The sequence below is a fragment of the Rhododendron vialii genome, chromosome 13a (assembly GCF_030253575.1).
Source record: "Rhododendron vialii isolate Sample 1 chromosome 13a, ASM3025357v1".
Lineage (NCBI taxonomy): Eukaryota > Viridiplantae > Streptophyta > Magnoliopsida > Ericales > Ericaceae > Rhododendron > Rhododendron vialii.
In genome coordinates, this window is record NC_080569.1 from 22,578,955 (window position 1) to 22,597,447 (window position 18,493).

General features: G+C 37.6%; 2 protein-coding genes across 2 annotated transcripts in view; one reads left to right on the forward strand and one right to left on the reverse strand.

Moving 5' to 3' along the window:
* Positions 1–18,493, reverse strand: part of LOC131315288 (starch synthase 3, chloroplastic/amyloplastic) — a 102,530-nt gene that overhangs the window by 64,285 nt on the left and 19,752 nt on the right. The window lies entirely within an intron of this gene.
* On the forward strand, positions 2,717–5,692 carry LOC131315293 (peroxidase 42). Its single transcript, XM_058344451.1, has 4 exons — positions 2,717–3,111; positions 3,683–3,871; positions 4,926–5,091; positions 5,257–5,692. Exons 1-4 carry the CDS (start codon positions 2,866–2,868, stop codon positions 5,664–5,666), a joined length of 1,011 nt encoding a protein of 336 aa, XP_058200434.1. The 5' UTR covers positions 2,717–2,865; the 3' UTR covers positions 5,667–5,692.

The following is an 18,493-nucleotide window of genomic DNA, read 5'->3' on the forward strand; positions in this document are numbered from 1 at the left end:
CTCTCTGTCCTGGAAGGTCCCATGGGTTGTATGTTGCGGCAACAACATGAAGACGGGAGGAAGAAGCATGCTACATGCTTATGAGATGCTGCTGTTTTCGAGAACGTACTCATCAGTTACGGTACACGTAAACTGGCCCGCCTGAGTTAGTAAAAAACGAGCGTGCATGTCCCGAATTTGAAGAAAAGAAAGAGGAAAATAATACTTTTAAAACCTCCTAGGGCCCATGACTAATGAATGGTTGGTCACTAGTGGTATTACTCTTGATTCCGGAGCCCACTCCCCACTAGTGAAGTGTCGGTAGTCGTACCGAGCCGCCGTTTGATATGGCCCAGGCCCCAGCCCGCCCAATATCTTGGCTCGGCTCCTCCAGTTTTCCGAAACTACCCTTGTGGATTAGGCTAAATGTACCCTCAATTTAATGTGGTCCGATCCAATCTAAGTTTAATGGAATAGTTTGAGCTAATTTAGAGCAAATGTCAGAACTTACAAAGGAGTATCATGCCAGAGGTGCGCTAAAAAAATTAATACTCCTGGCCTCCTTGAACATACAATGATATTGTCCACCAATTATACTCGAAATTGGACGAAACTGATTTATATTAGTTGGACTTTTTTTTGATCGGCTATATTAATTAGACTTGTGTTCAATGTTTGAGACTTTTAGAGATTTGCTTACTCCAAAGGTCTAACGTTCGAAACCTCTTAGATGTTATTAACTCATTTGGAGTCAGTCCATACAAAATTTTACTTTAATTGAAACCCCCACCAGTAGACGGTGAAATTAATTTATTAAAATTAGTCGAAATGCACATAAGTTAGCTCAGACACCTAAGTTATCAAAAGAACTAGGCTGAACGGATAAGTTAATACTCCTACTTAGTCGAGGGGCATATTAGGAAAAAAGAGCATAACTTGCTAATGATCAGTCATCAGAGAGCCTTTATTGTCATATCGCTGATAACCAAAAGCAATCAAATGAGTAATGCATTTGATTATCCATATAATTATGATGACAACTACTCACCTCCTACGGGCTGTACAAACTTTCAATCCCTTTTTCTGGTAGAGATCGACTAGAAATGCATTATTTTACTAGTAATAATGACACGGCATTTATTGCTACAAAACAAGTGCAAAAGATGTCAAGAACGTATTATATTACGGATACCTTTAAAATCATGTTAGATCACATTAAGCGATTTAGATTATCAAAAGTTAATCGAAAATTATGAGATATTTTTATAGGTGTCTCCGAAACCGCCATGATTATATTATTAGTCCAAATTTACAACAGAGGTGGCCTCGGCACCTCTGAAAAATTAACTGAGTTTGACACTATCTTTTTTTTTTTGCCAAAGTTTAGGATAGATTTTATTAATCTCAGGGAAATAAAATCAATACATCAAGAAGGGCTCTCATCCTCACATGATGGATGAAAAAAGCCAAGGGAGGGATAGAATTCCCATGATCGAATCCCACTCCCTCCCATCTAAACCACCTAGATGTTGTCAAGAATAGTACATAGTAAATTCCAATAGAAGAACAGGTTATTACTTAATTACAACTCCCTCCGTTTCAATTTATTTGTCTATTTTTTAATTTTTTGAGAGCGTTTGACCTCTACAAAAATTGTCTATAATTTTCAATTCGTGATGTTTTTAATATGCAATATGGATTTTGTTTGGTAGATTTCAATTAATTTTATTATACAAAATCTTCAAAATCATAAAAAATATTATAAAATGTAAGATATAAGTATATTTTTAAAATACACAAATTTTGACAATTAGACAAACAAATTGAGATTAAGGGAGTAACTTGGAGTCCAGTTGGTATCACCTACCGCCAACCTTATTGGAGGTTTGATTTCGAATTCAATGAGGGACGGTTGGTTGGGGACCTAGGATTCAGGACTATGAATAATCTCTGGACTTTATTAACTTTCCGTTGATGTATACAATATGGAAAAAAAAAACCCCTTGGTGTCTTGGAGGTCTGTTAAGCAATAAACGCTGCTTTTATGAACAGAAAGTTTCTCTTACCAATTTAACTGCCATTATTTTTTGGAGTAATGCTTTCCGTAAGAGAAATTACGGCAAATATATATCACTCATACTAAAAAAAAGGTAAAAAAAAAACACAATCTTCGAAATAGCTTGAGTTTTCCAAGGATCAAGACCTCACTTTAATTATGAGCTATTTTTCAGACTCACTTTAATTATCGGGACTGATCATCTTTTATAACTCATCAAGAATATCAATCACAAATCATGCAATAAAATATTATTGATTATACATCAATCACTATATCCTTGAAAAACATTTATTTTAGAAAATAGACTGACATAATGAATTGCAACTGTTTCGATGATGTATTGATTGATATCCGTTTAACAAGTTTACATATGATATGCCCTAATTCACAAATCTTCTTCAAAAATAAGTACTTATTTTTAAATTTTTAAATTTAAAAATAATGAGCTTGTGAAAATAAATTTTCAATTTTTTTGCATCGTATAAAAAATCTCATTGAAATATTTCAAATAAAATTTATGTTGCATATTTTTAGATTTCAGTAAGCTCATTATTTTTAAACTTAAAAATTGCAAAAAAAAAAAAAAACTTATTTGAAAATAAGTATTTTTTGAGTTTGTTGAACGGCCCCGAAATATCTCTGCCCCCATTATCCTGACTATGAATTCTTTACGCCTACGGGTAAAGTTCTTTTTTCTTTTTCTTTTTCCAATAATAAAATTGTCGTAGTTCTCTCTCTCTCTCTCTCTCTCTCTCTCTCTCTGTGTGTGTGTATTTCTATAAAATACTCCTAACCAACTACCCAACGGAGTAGCAGACAGAGGAAAAATGGGTTCCAAATCTCTCTTCTTCTTTGCCATCTTATCCATCTCACTAGCATTCTCTCTCCCACCTGCATTTGCAGAAAATGAGGAAATCACTGGAACTGACCCAGGTCTGGTCATGAACTTCTACAAAGATTCATGCCCCCAGGCTGAGGATATAATCAAAGAACAAGTCAAGCTCCTTTATAAGCGCCACAAGAACACTGCATTCTCTTGGCTAAGGAACATCTTCCATGACTGTGCTGTTCAGGTCATTTCTCTCTCCTCACTCTTTGATTTCTTCTCTCTCAGCTCTTAATTTGTGCACAATATATTGTTATCTTGAGTCGGAGAAAATTATGATTACAGTCCCTTTGTCATCCCGTTTGAGCCGGCCGTTGGTCCGTCCAGTTTCGGCATTTGTGGGCTTTTCATGGTCCTCCTTAATGGTTCACAACCGTTCACCTTTTAGAGCTTGTGAATACCAATCATATGAAAAAATGTCTCGCCTATTATGATTTTGAAATCCATTTGTCTTTGGAAAACTATGCTTGCACACTGGGTCAAAATCCATTTATCTTCATTTAACGTACGACAAATAGTTGATAGACATGATCTTTGACATGGTTAGATATTCTCGCTGTTCGGGAAAAAAGATGGTTAGATATTCTCGATGAACTCTAAAAGATGACACCTTCCGGTCATCCAAGTAGGCGCAGAAAGCCCACAAAAGTTCTTTGTGTTCTTGTGTGATTGCTCTGTTTCTTATCTTTCGTCCGTTGTTAGTGTTTTGATGTACTACTATAATACATCTGTTTCATGCCCCATTTCTGTGTGTGTAGTCATGTGATGCTTCACTACTTCTAGACTCAACAAGGAGGAGCTTGTCTGAGAAGGAGACAGACAGGAGCTTTGGGCTGCGGAACTTTAGGTATCTTGACACCATCAAAGAAGCTGTGGAGAGAGAGTGCCCTGGAGTTGTTTCTTGCTCAGATATCCTTGTCTTGTCTGCTAGAGATGGCATTGTTTCGGTAAACTCAAAATCCCCTCCGTTACATCTTACATTCAAGTCTAATATCTAAATTGAAGTATAACAATACTATCTATAGAGATTTTTGTGTTCCAATGTGCCGGAGCTGTTAGATGGACATGAACCCTACAACAAAATTATAAGAGGCCTGATCGCGTACTTTTAGATCTGCGCACATAAATCTATATACACAGACTTGCCCATTTAACTATACTAATTGCATCCCATTTGTAAATGTTCCAGTTATAAATTTTCTCAACGACTGTTCTGTGTAATAGATCTGGATGTGTACGCAAATATCATGATCCAAACTTGACAACCTCTTCGGGTTAGATCGCAAGAGAGAAATTTTTGTTATGAATCCTTAGTCCCAGCATGGATGGTCCAGCTTTTGACCGGACTGGAGAGGGAAATAATCGAGGTTGCACGTAAGGTAGCTCGGACACCACTGACCGTCGAAATTAAAAAAAAAGTTCATATAACTAGATTGGCATAAATTGTACCCAAAAAAAGTCTTTTTCATGTGGATGAGGTTGTGCTGTTACAATATAATATCTCCATTGATAGAGTAGGTTTTGTACTTTTTTTCCCCCCTTTCTCGATGTAACACTAAATGCAACTTTGAGCTTGCTTGTGACAAGTGGTCCTGGTCTATTTCGAAGCCTTCACGGGGTTGTTGAGGGGTTTTGATCACCTTTTGTTTGTGTAGTTACTTTGAGCTTGCTTGTGGCAAGTGGTCCTTGTCTATTTCGAAGCCTTCATTGGGTTGTTGAGGGGTTTTGATCACCCTTTTGTTTGTGTTGTTACTTGTTAGTGAACAACACTAGGCATGCGTTCCTATGATTTCAAAGCCCTTTGTCCTTACATCCTAAATTCATTTTCAGCCACGTGATCATGTCTCACTGTTGAATCTGTCCGAAATTTTTACCACATCATGCGGTTGACAGTGCATCAAGGTTGGAAACAAGATTTTTTGAGACCGAATACCCTTAGCCGGGTTTAATAAATTTGGAGGCAATGGCAATAATTATCTTTCTTTTGGAACTTGTTTACAGCTTGGAGGCCCTTACATCCCACTCAAGACTGGAAGAAGGGATGGTAGAAAAAGCAGAGCAGAAATTCTTGAGGAATACCTTCCAGACCACAATGAGAGCATGTCTGTTGTCCTTGACAGGTTTTCTGCCATTGGAATCAACACTCCTGGAGTTGTTGCCTTGCTAGGTATGACCTCGATTCATTTACATAAACCTTATACAAACATCTATATCTATGTATTGACCAATTTGACCTTGTGTAGCAAGTATACTGTTGTATGCTACTCCTATATAGCTATATTAAACATGGTGGCGTGCCTAAAGTTGTATGATTTACTCTTATTCTCAATAGGTGCTCACAGTGTGGGTAGAACCCACTGTGTCAAACTGGTTCACAGACTGTACCCAGAGGTGGACCCTGAGCTCAACCCTGACCATGTTGAGCACATGCTCCACAAGTGTCCCGACGCAATACCCGACCCGAAAGCAGTCCAGTACGTGAGAAATGACCGGGGTACCCCCATGGTGCTAGACAACAACTACTACAGAAACATACTGGACAACAAGGGCTTGTTGATAGTGGACCACCAGCTAGCCGCAGACAAGAGGACTAAGCCCTATGTGAAGAAAATGGCCAAGAGCCAAGACTACTTCTTCAAGGAGTTTGGTAGAGCCATCACCATCCTGTCTGAGAACAACCCTCTCACTGGCACCAAGGGTGAGATCAGAAAGCAGTGCAGTGTTGTCAACAAGCATAACTAAGCTGTAAGAGAGAGAGAGAGAGAGAGCTTCCCAAAATAAGATGGTGGGTTTTTTTTCCTAAAATGGTTAGTGGTGGTCATGACCATCATGTTGTTGGGTGCCATGCGTGTACTTTTTCAGCTTTAAGTTAATGGCAGATTTCTGCTTCTTGTTGTGGGGTTTGATGGGGAATGACGGTGGATGTATGTAACTATGGAGGGTGTGTGTGTGTGGTGGTGTTGCTGTGGAAAGCATGGATTTCAATGATGATCTTTGTTGGTGATTCATGCCTATTGGGCTCCCTCTTTCTTGATGTAGTAATGATACCATTGTGTTTGAATTTTCAATGAAAAAAAGGCTGTTCCTCCCGAGAAAAGAAAAGCAATCTAGGGCCCTCAAAGCAAAGAGAAATGATGGAAAAGAAATTTGTTGAAAGGGATAAGATTCCCTTGCATAAACAATTACAGATTTGTGTAAGTATTAATCAACTATATTCTATATATGGAAGGTGGAGAGTCATATTCATTAATTTAGTGAAGACAAGGAGATGGAGCTGGTAGTGTGATTTTTTCCCATTTTGGAACTTCTACAGTATTGAATTAGCCATGGCCTGTCAATTGCCATGAAATGAAGGAGTACGTTGAAGAACCAATAAACATCTGTAAAGATCATTTTCATAGGTTTACCATCTGTTGTTATTTTGGGTCCTTCAGGTTTCTGTAGAGAGACTGGATTGTTTTATTACAGAAAGTCTATTGACACAGACTTTTCATACACATATCATGCACAGATCATTATGTGGGATTCATTATGGGTCCCACACAAATGATCCAAACCGCTCATTAAATGTAAAATATTTTTTCAAGAGTCTCCACAAAAAATCAACTCAATCCGATACCTATAGGCTCTCGATCCAATCATTTAACTTTTCATTATCCTATAATTTGAATGAAAAGTTAGATGATTGGATCGAGCATCTATATGTATCGGATTGAGTTGATTTTTCGCATGGACACTCGAAAAATTATTTTACATTTAATGAACGGCTCGGATTGTTTATGTGGGACCCGTAGTGGGCCCCACATTGAAATCTGTGCACGATCTGTGCACAGAAATCTGTGTGAATAGCACAGCTGGTTTTATTATTCAAAAAAGAAAAAGAAAAAAGATGCAGATCCTTGGTCTAGGACCCTAGGTATACATACATATAGGATACCCCCTTTTCCTTTTGGCACTTGCTAATGATATGGTAATATGGAAAATGATATTGGCACTTCAAAAATTGATGCAGGCTTTCCAAAAAACAAAGAAAAATAACTTTAGAGTTACACTGATTTTGGAGTGCATGCATTAATTTTTAGAATTCCAATATCATTTCCCAGTAATATTTTTAAGTGGCCTAATCTTCCTGTAGTAGGCCGAGACTTTGGGCCTGACAAATGTGCAGCCCCCAAACTTCGCTGTGCTAGCTTGGGCGACGTACATGGGCCATACAAACGCAACTGTTCATTAAAGCCCATGACTCCGGTGTCACGTTCCAGACACGTGTTTGATTAAAGCCCTTGTGGTTGGACATCCAGTGTCATGCATGACGTCGCTTATTTTTAATAAGATTCATATTGCATATTTTTAATTTCAGTAAGCAAATTATTTTTTAGCTTGAAATTATTTTTTTAAAAAATAAGGGCTTATTTCCCATTTTGAAATGGGGCATGAATATGCTAAGTGGGGGAGGGTACAATATAAATATAAAGGATGTTTAGAGCCTCACGTGCAATGGTAACTTAAATGGTTTTCTCTAATGAAAAATTGTGAGAAGAATATTGAGAATAATAAACCTCGGATTCCGTCCCACATATTACGGAGTATTTTTGAATGAAGGCTCACTAACATGGGACAACCTTTGGTTTACAATTTACACCAAAATGGTTGTCCCTTCATGGGTTTATTCTAGTTAATTAACCATCCCTATGCAAGTGGACGCCAGTGCAGATGGCACAGGCTCTTTGCCCCTATACATGAGTTGTGGGGTTTGAGTTCCATCCTCCCCCTCCTCCCTAACACTAACATCTAATTAACAACTTCTCGTAACGTATGGAAAAAAAAAATCCCTATCCCTATTAGTAGCATTTTTTATTGAAGGCTGTTTACCAATATTTCCTCAATCGAAATCGACGGAGATTTTGGGAAACAAAGCCAACAACAAAAATAAGGGCGAATGCGGCCATGTCTCCACAAGACGGATCCGTGGTTCCACGCCGTATTTCAGGACTTCACCGGAAGAGAAATGGCAGTCGAGTCAAATGTGAGATTAAGAACGAAATTGAAGACAAATAGAAGAGACTTCCATCAATCTTCAACGATTGATTTATCGCCGTGAGCGACACATCGAAGATCCTAAGTTAAGCTTAGAATATGAAATTCTACTCCTACTCCTAATTATAACCCGAATGGGTTAGTAATGCCAAAAATTAAGACAAATAAAGATAGACTTTGATTTGTTGGAGAGGAATTACAATGAAGTCTTAAAAGACTATTTATAGAAAACAACAAACGTAGGAAATAACTTCCTAACTTCTCCACTAGTCTTCATTCAATCTTTTGCTTTCACTTGTCAAAATAACTTCCCACTTCCCTTCAAATGTGTAGGAGCATGACAAGTGTCTTTTTAACTTCCACATGTGTAGGAGCAAGCCAAGTGTCCTGCATGCAAATAATAATAAAAGGAATACTAATATTAGTTCTAATATTAATACGAATACTTAATAATAATAAAATAGGAAGCATTCTCATAATTGCCACCTTTCGGTCGATCATCGACAGGCGGTGAAATATGGTGTAAACAATGCCCCCCTTATTCATTTGGGTGAAGGGCTAACGTAACCCAAGTGAATAATTTAACTAGTTTTAAATCACCCCTCTGTCGATATCGACGGGTGATAACTCTTTACGGTGTAAACATTTATGTCTCCCAACTCTTAACTCTCGAAGAGTTTTAGATAAATTTTACACAACCTTTTCACTTTTCGACTGGTACAATAAAGCCTTCAAGGCTTAATAACCACTGTTGAGAATAACATGGCTCTGTCGATTAGTTCCCTTGACGGAAACTTTGGTCAAATCGTCCGCCCTCCACTGTACAAAAGCATGGAGCAGTGTCTAGACATTTTTTATCTATCAAGGGATTACATAGTGTTTTTGGGAGCCAAAAACAGTTTACCCATAAACTCCACTGCCTTCTCGTAAATCATCGTATAATGAGGCCATTCTGACAGTCGATTTGGCCATATTAATTTCCTTCTAGAAACTGCAAGCAGTTACCCCACTTCTTGGGTCATTTTGGACATACGTGGCCTCAATTGATGGGAAATATAAATTGAGGCGGATCAATTGTAACTCAACCTTCTCATCGATTGAAGCAGATCGATTGTAACTCAATCTTCTCTTCTGTGATTATTTTGAACATACGTGGCCTTACCAATAAGCCATTCCTAAAGAAACAATTTCTTTCCCAACTCTGAATTAGGCACTCATGAATTTCCAATCGATGGTCCAAAACATATTTGATTCCTTCATAAAGGAAACAAGAAACAACAAAACATGGCCTATCGAATAAAGGCCTATCAATCAAAACTCTAAGAATGGCCTATCGATAAAAGGATTTATGCCATGAGTTTTAATCAAGCACAAGCATTTGTTTACTTAATTTCTCCCCCAACATTTGATAAAGAAATGGCCAAACCCATGCGCGCAGAAATACAACAAACATTCCCTTGATCAAATTATGGGAGTTGAGATTCTTTCGATAAAGAAAACGTCAAGACACGCACGTAGCAAACGACAAACATTCCCTCTATCGAATTCATCCGAGATTTCGGAAAACAAAGTCGAAACAAGAATAAGGGCCAAAAGCAATAATTTCTTTTGGATTTGGAGGCCAATGGAGCTTAACCTCCAATAGTAATGGCATGAACATCCTTTACGTCGAAGATCGACAGGTTGCATCCAAAATGATAGACTGGGAACAAATTTGTTCCCTGTTTGATATCAAGAACAAGCCAACAAATGGCTGTCTTTAAATGAATACAATATCAGGCCTCATAAGGCTTTCATTTGAATCCTTGTACTGGGTAAAGTACAAACAATCCCAGAAACTGATTTTTCCATTCCTAAAGGACTTTTATTGGACAAACGAAATGTGGAAGCCTTGCAATTAAGGCCATTTAACCCCAAAATCCTCCAATAGTTGTCCATCGAAGGGCTGGCTTTCCTTAAACAAATAAATTGTTTAGGCCTTTCATGCCATGCTTTTATATTTACGTAATTTGGCTTCACATAGATGAGTTTTGCCCCCCAAGTTCATTTGGCAAAACCAAATAAAATTGGGCAACCATCAACCATCACAAATTTTCAGAGGGTTCTTTTGGCCCATAAACATGATTAAAGTTTGTAATCAAAGGTCAAAAATTCAAGAACCGTGCTTTGAAAGTGTGTCTCATTCATTTTCGACTCAAGTCTTTTCAAATCGACGAGAGCAAAACCTGCCATTCATGGCAAAAATCAATGACGTACACAGTCAATCGCGCCTCAAAGTATGGATTAGCCAAAGATATAGGCAAATCAAAGTCCATACAAAGCCATATTATACACGACAATGCAGACTATTTTTGGCCAAGTTAGCCATTTATATTAGCCCAAAACTGTAGACAAGGAATGAGCACTATCTATGTAGTTTTAAACAAAGATCGACTGAGGATGATAATTGTACCCAAGTGCACTGGGCATATTTCAACCAAAGCCAGTATAAGAGGCTTTGAAAAAAATTCATCTCTCATAACATATGAATACAGTCGATCAACAATTCGCAGAGCCATATAATTGGCTTGAACTCATACTCCATGGGTAAGGTTTTCACCATTCTTAACCAATATAGATGGATCGGAGGAATCATTTTCTATTTCGACCATTCATGGTCCAAATTGAAAAACTCTAGTCGATTGATTAGTTTTATGATACGACTTGCTTTGAGTTTCAAACATTCGAGCCACTTAAGTTTTATGATTGGCTCTTCTAAAGATAAGTTTGCCCCCCATGCAAACTCCATATCAAAAAGAAGGCTATTTCTCATTTCATAATTTCGCCAAATATGTTCTCATTTCTTGTAAAACAGGCCAAATATGTACAAAATATTCCAAAATCGAGAGAAAGTGATTATAATAGCCTTGTATAGATGTTTGATATACATGGCCAAATGGAGGTTTGTAATTCAAAAAATGGACCAAATCCATTTGCATCTGTAAAGCATTCAAACCTTATAACCAAGGCCTTCTGTGATACTAACACGTTTCGTTCGTGGCCAAATGGTCACAGATTACTCCATTCATGGTCAATCTTTGTGATCAGGCTCTGTTAGCATAAATGAAACCTTGAAAGGCACCAGAATGGATCTCTATACTAGATCCAACAATTGGCCAACGAATGGCCAAGTTTGAACAAATAAAATGTTGAAGCCTTTCTCGGCTTTCATTTCTCATTATACTGGCTTCTCATTCTGTCGAATTTTGTTTTTCTTTTTCTAGAATGATTCCAAAGTCGGCCATTAAATGGCCATTATTCCGTTTCTGCAAAATGTTGAAGCCTTACATGAAGGCTTTCATTTTCACAGTCGATCTTTGCCATTACTTCCGATTTAGTAATGATGCCCTCCTTCTAGCGCCAAAATTGTTTACCAATATTTCCTCAATCGAAATCGACGGAGATTTTGGGAAACAAAGCCAACAACAAAAATAAGGGCGAATGCGGCCATGTCTCCACAAGACGGATCCGTGGTTCCACGCCGTATTTCAGGACTTCACCGGAAGAGAAATGGCAGTCGAGTCAAATGTGAGATTAAGAACGAAATTGAAGACAAATAGAAGAGACTTCCATCAATCTTCAACGATTGATTTATCGCCGTGAGCGACACATCGAAGATCCTAAGTTAAGCTTAGAATATGAAATTCTACTCCTACTCCTAATTATAACCCGAATGGGTTAGTAATGCCAAAAATTAAGACAAATAAAGATAGACTTTGATTTGTTGGAGAGGAATTACAATGAAGTCTTAAAAGACTATTTATAGAAAACAACAAACGTAGGAAATAACTTCCTAACTTCTCCACTAGTCTTCATTCAATCTTTTGCTTTCACTTGTCAAAATAACTTCCCACTTCCCTTCAAATGTGTAGGAGCATGACAAGTGTCTTTTTAACTTCCACATGTGTAGGAGCAAGCCAAGTGTCCTGCATGCAAATAATAATAAAAGGAATACTAATATTAGTTCTAATATTAATACGAATACTTAATAATAATAAAATAGGAAGCATTCTCATAATTGCCACCTTTCGGTCGATCATCGACAGGCGGTGAAATATGGTGTAAACAAAGGCCCACAACCTTCTGTTTCTTGTTTCGATGGACTTGGCCCAAATCAGTAGTCAAACATTGTTTTGGGCTGTCAGTGATACTTTGTGTGTTCACTAGGCTCAAATGATTTTGGTTCCTTTTTCTTTCTTTTTATCTGAAAGGAAAATGATTTGGATTGGCCCAACCCGAGGTACCCCGCCTAAATCTACTGAACCGGCTTGGGATTGCATGCTAATTACTGATTATGGTCTATCTAGCATTGTCACTCTGAACTAGGGTTGTTTCCCGTTCGATGCAAGACAGAACACTGTTAGTGTCTAGCCGGCGAGAGTTAACCGGTACACACTTTGATGCTCTTTAGAGTGAATAGTAATTGTACTTTATACAGGTTGGCTTAGCTTAGGATTCAATTAGTAAACCTGTAATAGGCACTTGCACTAATAGCTTCTCGGACTGTTTCATGCATCATGCACTGAGTGCCACGTGACGACCACATGACTGAACTGAACCTTATTCGACCCCTTCTAGCCTTGCCTAGCTTAGTGAATCCAGGCGTTTGGCTTAGGTGCATGCATGTAACAGGACGCACACCTTTGTACTGGCCAACGAATACAGTTCGGCACAATTGTTTTTGTTCGTACCAAAACTGTAGTGCATAAAAGCCAACTATTGATTAAGGTTCTAAGCTTATGAAAATAATTAGATCGACTTTGCATTGCCACTGGAATGGGAACTAGCTAGTTAATTAATGTTCCAATAACCTGAGTATCAGAATATATCTTTATATCATCTGACTAATCCACTACCACCACCTCCAAATGAGAAATAAATCTAGGATGATTAATTTACATAGATGGAATGGAATAAATCCTCCAAAAAAAAAAAAAAAAACCATTAAAAGAGGAAAGAAAGAAAGCAAGCTAGCTAGTAATAGTTTGACCAGAAAGTGCTTAATTAGCTTTAACGACTGCATTTTTTTTCCCCCTGAATGGAGATGCTGATCATCATGGATATATAGAATCATCATCCCTAAAGTACTAACAAAACGAATTATTCGTCGTGAGATTTTGACCGGAAAGTAATTGGTTCCTTCGACATATAAGTGCAGTACTTAGCTACCTTTCGTTGAGTTGATGATGATGATGATGACCAAGGACTTCACAAAACCATCAAAATCAATTTCAGAATCAAGCATATGAGTACAATGCGCGCCATGCATAATATTCTCCATATAGGCTATATAGTTTTTCATCTCTTTAAATAATAAAAATGTCATTCATAGTTGCACACGCACATTTTGTAATTGGCGGGAGCCCCAACCACGTATATATGGATATTGGTGACAAAAACTAAATTTTGTATGTATGTATGTATGTATTGCTACCGGTCGATATTTAGGTTTGCGAGAGAGACGAGATTGGGTGTATATATGCTGGCGCTCTGAACTCCACATAATTTCATTAAATTTCCGTTTGACCAAAAAAATAAAAAAACTCCATATGATTTCATGAAGACCAAAAAATGATGACACCTAAAAGACTTGCATGGGTCAATCCATTTAAACTTTTCAAACTACACTCAAAAAGTAGTAGCAGAATTAGGGAGAATATTTGGAGTTGTGCAGGGGTTGGCACCCCATGCTGCATCCTCTTTATCCATCCCAGGTTCTTGAAGTATCAACAAGTATAACTTCTCTCTCTCTCTGTGAAGGCTTTGTTTGGAACTCGTAGAAAGAAGTGGAAGGAAACATAAAATTTTAAAAACTTTCCTTCCTTGTTTGGTTCTTAAAGAAATTAAGATTAAGGATTTAACCAAGAAAAAAAAGAAGATAGATTAGAGAAAATTTCAAATACAAATGGAACTTTTCCTCCAATTTCTCTTTAATTAACTTTCTCCCTCATTTCCTTAATTAGTTTCCCTTTCTTTTCCATTTCTTCCCTCAAAAACTTAGATGACTGGTTATCTAATTCTAAAATGTTAATTTTGCTGACCAATAAATAAGATATCAGAAATTTCAAGAACAATTTAATTTTGAATGGTGTGTTCTTCTCCTCCAGAACTGAATCACACAGCAATTACCGACGGGCCTAGCTAGTGATGTTTCCAGGTTCAAAATAAATATTAAGATGCCAAACCAATCATCCATTCAAAACAAGAACCCATGCACAGTGATATATAGCAATCAATGATACCTACTGTATAACAAAACCCCACCTAAATAATTAAAGGAATAATGGACTTGCCAACATTATAATTACCACAAATTGAGACATCACCACCTCTTAGTGGTAGGAGCACTTTTAGTACTTTCTTTTCAAACAAAAGATAAGAGAGCATATTATTATATATACTTCCAGCTAACTGTCATTGTAGCTGAAACTAATTCTAGCAATCCAAAGGACAGGGCTAAATTGGATCATGCGATCGACAAAAAGGAATGGGACCCTGTGTGGGTTGTTTTCAGGCCCCTCCCGAATCCGTTTTGATAATCGGGACCGTTGATATTTTAAACCTCGTCGAGAAAATATGCACGTCAAAATTCCTGTTATTTGATACCGTCTAATGTATTTTCGAGCACATTTATCTCGAGAAAAAACGGGTTTAGAAAACTTTTACAACACTGGATAAAATCCATTTTCTAGAGATAATTATGCCTTGAGAATACAACAAACAATATCAGATTAGCAAGAATTTTTGCATAACTAATTTTCTCGACGATATCTAAAATATTAACAGTCCTGACTACCAAAATGGACGTGAAAATGACTCGGACAGAACTGTTAAGTCCCTTTAAGCATATGAGCTAGCAAAACCCGCAAGGGATTAGTTAGGAATAATGCTACGGACACACCTACCGGCCACTCCCCAACCACTTATCTCTCACATATGTGTGGGGCACATCCCGCAACTAAATGTGTGGGGTCAACACATATGTAAGAAATGAGTGGTCGAAGGTGATCGATAAGAGTATACTCGTGGCGTTGTTGGATTAGTTTAGAGGAAGTATGGCATCAAGGTAGGGACAAATTCCGAGTTGGACTCCCACCATCAACAAACAAATTCCAAGGTCATAACTAGGGCTGTAAATAAGCCGAGTCGAGCTCGAGTTCGGCTTGTTTATAAAACGAGTAAACGAGCCAAAAATTTGAATTCAAGCTCGGCTCAAGCCATAACGAGTTGAACTTAGTCAAATCTCAATGAACCTCTTTAATTGAGTTGAGCCTCCCTTAACAAGTCGAGTTTTTGCCTGACAAGCCGAAAATTTGAGCTCAAGCTCGGCTCTTTTGCTAAACGAACCGAGCCGAGCTCGCGAGCTGCTTAATTCATTTTACAGCCCTAGTCATAACATTTCTTTTTGCTTTTTCAGGAGTTTTTTCGGAGTCTTGGAATTGTTGACACATGGCTTCAATTAGTGACCACGAGATAAGCGTGAAATCTTATGTCGAAGATTAGATTGATGCCTAATTAATCATAACAATCGCGAGTGTAAAACACAATACACGAATTTTTGCATGTCTAATTTTCTGGGAATAATTATGCTTCGAGAATACAACAAACAATATCAGATTATATAGCATGAATTTTTGCATGTCTAATTTTCTCGATGTTATCTAAAATATTAACGGTCCTGACAACCAAAATGGACGTGAAAATAACTCGAACAGAACTGTTAATTCCCTTTAAGTGATTATAGATCTCCAAATAATAATAATAATAATTATTATTATAATAATAATAAGCTATTAAAGGACAGGCTGAATTAGGTGCAACATCAATGCATATGAGCTAGCGAAACCCCCAAGGGATTAGTTAGGAATACTGCTACGGATATGTCTACCGGCCACTCCCCAACCACTCATCTCTCACATATGTGTGGAGCACATTCCGCAACTAAATATGTGGGGCCGACACATATGTAAGAAATAAGTGGTCAGGGGTGATCGATAAGAGTATACTCGTAGCGTTGTTGGATTAGTTTAGAGTAAGTATGGCATCAATGGAGGGACTAATTCCGAGTTGGACTCCCACCATCAACAAACAAATTCCGAGGTCATAACTAGGGTTGTAAACAAGCCGAGTCAAGCTTTGTCGAACTCGAGTTCAGCTCGTTTATAAAATGAATAAAAAATTTGAGCTTGAGCCTTAACGAGCTGAACTTAGTCAAATCTAAATGAACCTCTTTAATTGAACCGAGCCTCTTTTAACGAGCCGAGTTTTTGTCCAATGAGCTGAAAACTCGAGCTCAAACTCGACTCTTTTGCTAAACGAGCCGAACTGAGCTTGTGAGCTGCTTAGTTCATTTATCGTCCTAGTCATAACATTTCTTTTTGCTTTCTCAGGAGTTTTTCGGAGTCTTGGAGTTGTTGACACATGACTTCAATTAGTGACCACGAGATAAGCGAGGAATCTCTCTTACGTCGAAGATTAGAATGCCTAATAAAGTACTGTAATAATCACAACGATCGCGAGTGCTTTTTAGTTAATGCAAGGGATATCAAATTAGGTAATAGTACGTCTAATAATTCATTAAGCATTTTCAATGGGTGAGCTCAAAAGGTAGAAACCAGGAGCCACTGATGTATTTTTCCTTTTTCCTTTTATAGTCGGTTATTTTGTCTGTAATAACCACGTGTCCGAGTTCGACTAATTTCAAAGTCCTGAAGTTAAAAATCGGACAAACCCTCGAGTAGCTCCAAAGTTTGTAAAGTTTAACCTTCGTAATATTCAAACATGCGATCTTATGAATAACAAACACTTATTGCTTTTAAAATGCCCACTTGACCCAACTTCCTGAAATTCTTTTTATAGTTAGTTATTTGGAATAACTTACGTGCAATCGGCTAATTTTGAGAATCTAAAGTTAGAACTAGACGAACTTTCCGTAGTTCCGAAGAATTTTTCAACTCACAACTATATACTTGTTATACTGCGAATGAATCGATTAAGGAAATTGCAGCCATCGATGTTAATAGAGGGACAAATTTGTTTTTAATTATGGGCATTCGGTCAAACAAGTGGGGGTTGATGGCCAGTAGCAGCCAATTTACGCAAAAGTACTCTATTTTTCGATTAAAAATCGTAAATGTTTGGCACATGCTATATTTGCACAAATTCAACCACACATTTTTTAGATGCATGTGAGTCCAATATGTAGAGTTCACATGTATGTGACAGAGGTATAGTTAGATCTGTGCAAATATTGTGCATATGTAGCATATTACTCTTTGAAAATTGCACAAACTTTTAGTAATTTGAGACGGATGGAGTATTTATTAGTTGTACCACTCCAATTATAACTGAATTGATTTTTCTTATTAAAGTTTCCAATAGATATTTAGATTAGATTAGTACGGTAAACGAACCGAGTAGCTCGCGAGCTCAGCTTGTTAAGGCCCGGTTCGGCTCGGCGCCGGGCTTGGCTCGGCTCGTTTGACAAAAGCTCGGTTCGTTAAGGGTGACTCGGCTTAAAAAGGCTCGTTTAGTAAATGACTCAACTCGGCTCGACAATGGCTCGGCTCATTAAGATTTGAGCTCGTCAAAACTCGGCTCGTTTACGGTCTTAGATTAGATTGGCTTTCGCTATACACAGGCAAATTAACAACTGGCCTCACGCATCTTAAAGAGGCTCGTTTTGTAGATGAATATCACACACCTCGTTTAATTTCAAGGCCCTAAAGTTAACGATCGGACAAACCCTCAAGTGGCTCCAAGATTTGCAATGTTTGGCTTTCGTGATATTCAAACATGCGATCTCATGAAGGACAAACACTTATTGTTTTTAAAATGCCCACCTGACCCAACTTTCTGAAATTTCTTTTATAGTTGGTTATTTGGAATATTTTACGTGCAATTCGGCTAATTTTGAGAATCTAAAAAGTTAAAACTATACGAACTTTCCGTAGTTCCGAAGAATTTTTCGAGTCACAACTTGCAGCCATCGATGTTAATGGAGGGACAAATTTGTTTTTAATTATGGGCATTCGGTCAAACAAGTGGGGATTGATGGCCAGTTGCAGCAAATTTGTTTTTTTATTATTCTAATAATTAGAGAAAACTAAATAAAATTTACGGCGATCAATTGCGCGCGTTCAAAAGTGTTTTGGACGGTTTGGATTGAAAACTAATTTTGACCGGTAAATTTTTTCTTTTGAATGGAGAAGAAATTTTTTATTGATTTGACCGGTAAAAATTACTCCATTGTTACCGGTCAAATTGAAAAACAAACTCAATTATTGATTGTCGAAATGAACAGCAGAGATCATGTGGAGCACTAATTATTCTCTCTCTTCTAATTAAGATCGGTTGGAATGCAGCTTTGTCATGTCATAAATATTGACAATAAGTACTACTATAGGAATCCGTAAGCATAAATTATTGTCCCAATTTTTGTCATCCAACCTTTCCGTTCCAAAATGCCGACCCCTTATGTGAATTGTTGCAAT

Excerpts from the sequence above, each read along its gene's own strand:
- LOC131315293 (XM_058344451.1), top strand. The coding sequence starts at position 2,866 with ATGGGTTCCAAATCTCTCTTCTTCTTTGCCATCTTATCCATCTCACTA. Across the intron at positions 3,112-3,682 it reads TCCATGACTGTGCTGTTCAG|TCATGTGATGCTTCACTACT; the intron begins GTCATTTCTCTC and ends CTGTGTGTGTAG. Across the intron at positions 3,872-4,925 it reads CTAGAGATGGCATTGTTTCG|CTTGGAGGCCCTTACATCCC; the intron begins GTAAACTCAAAA and ends ACTTGTTTACAG.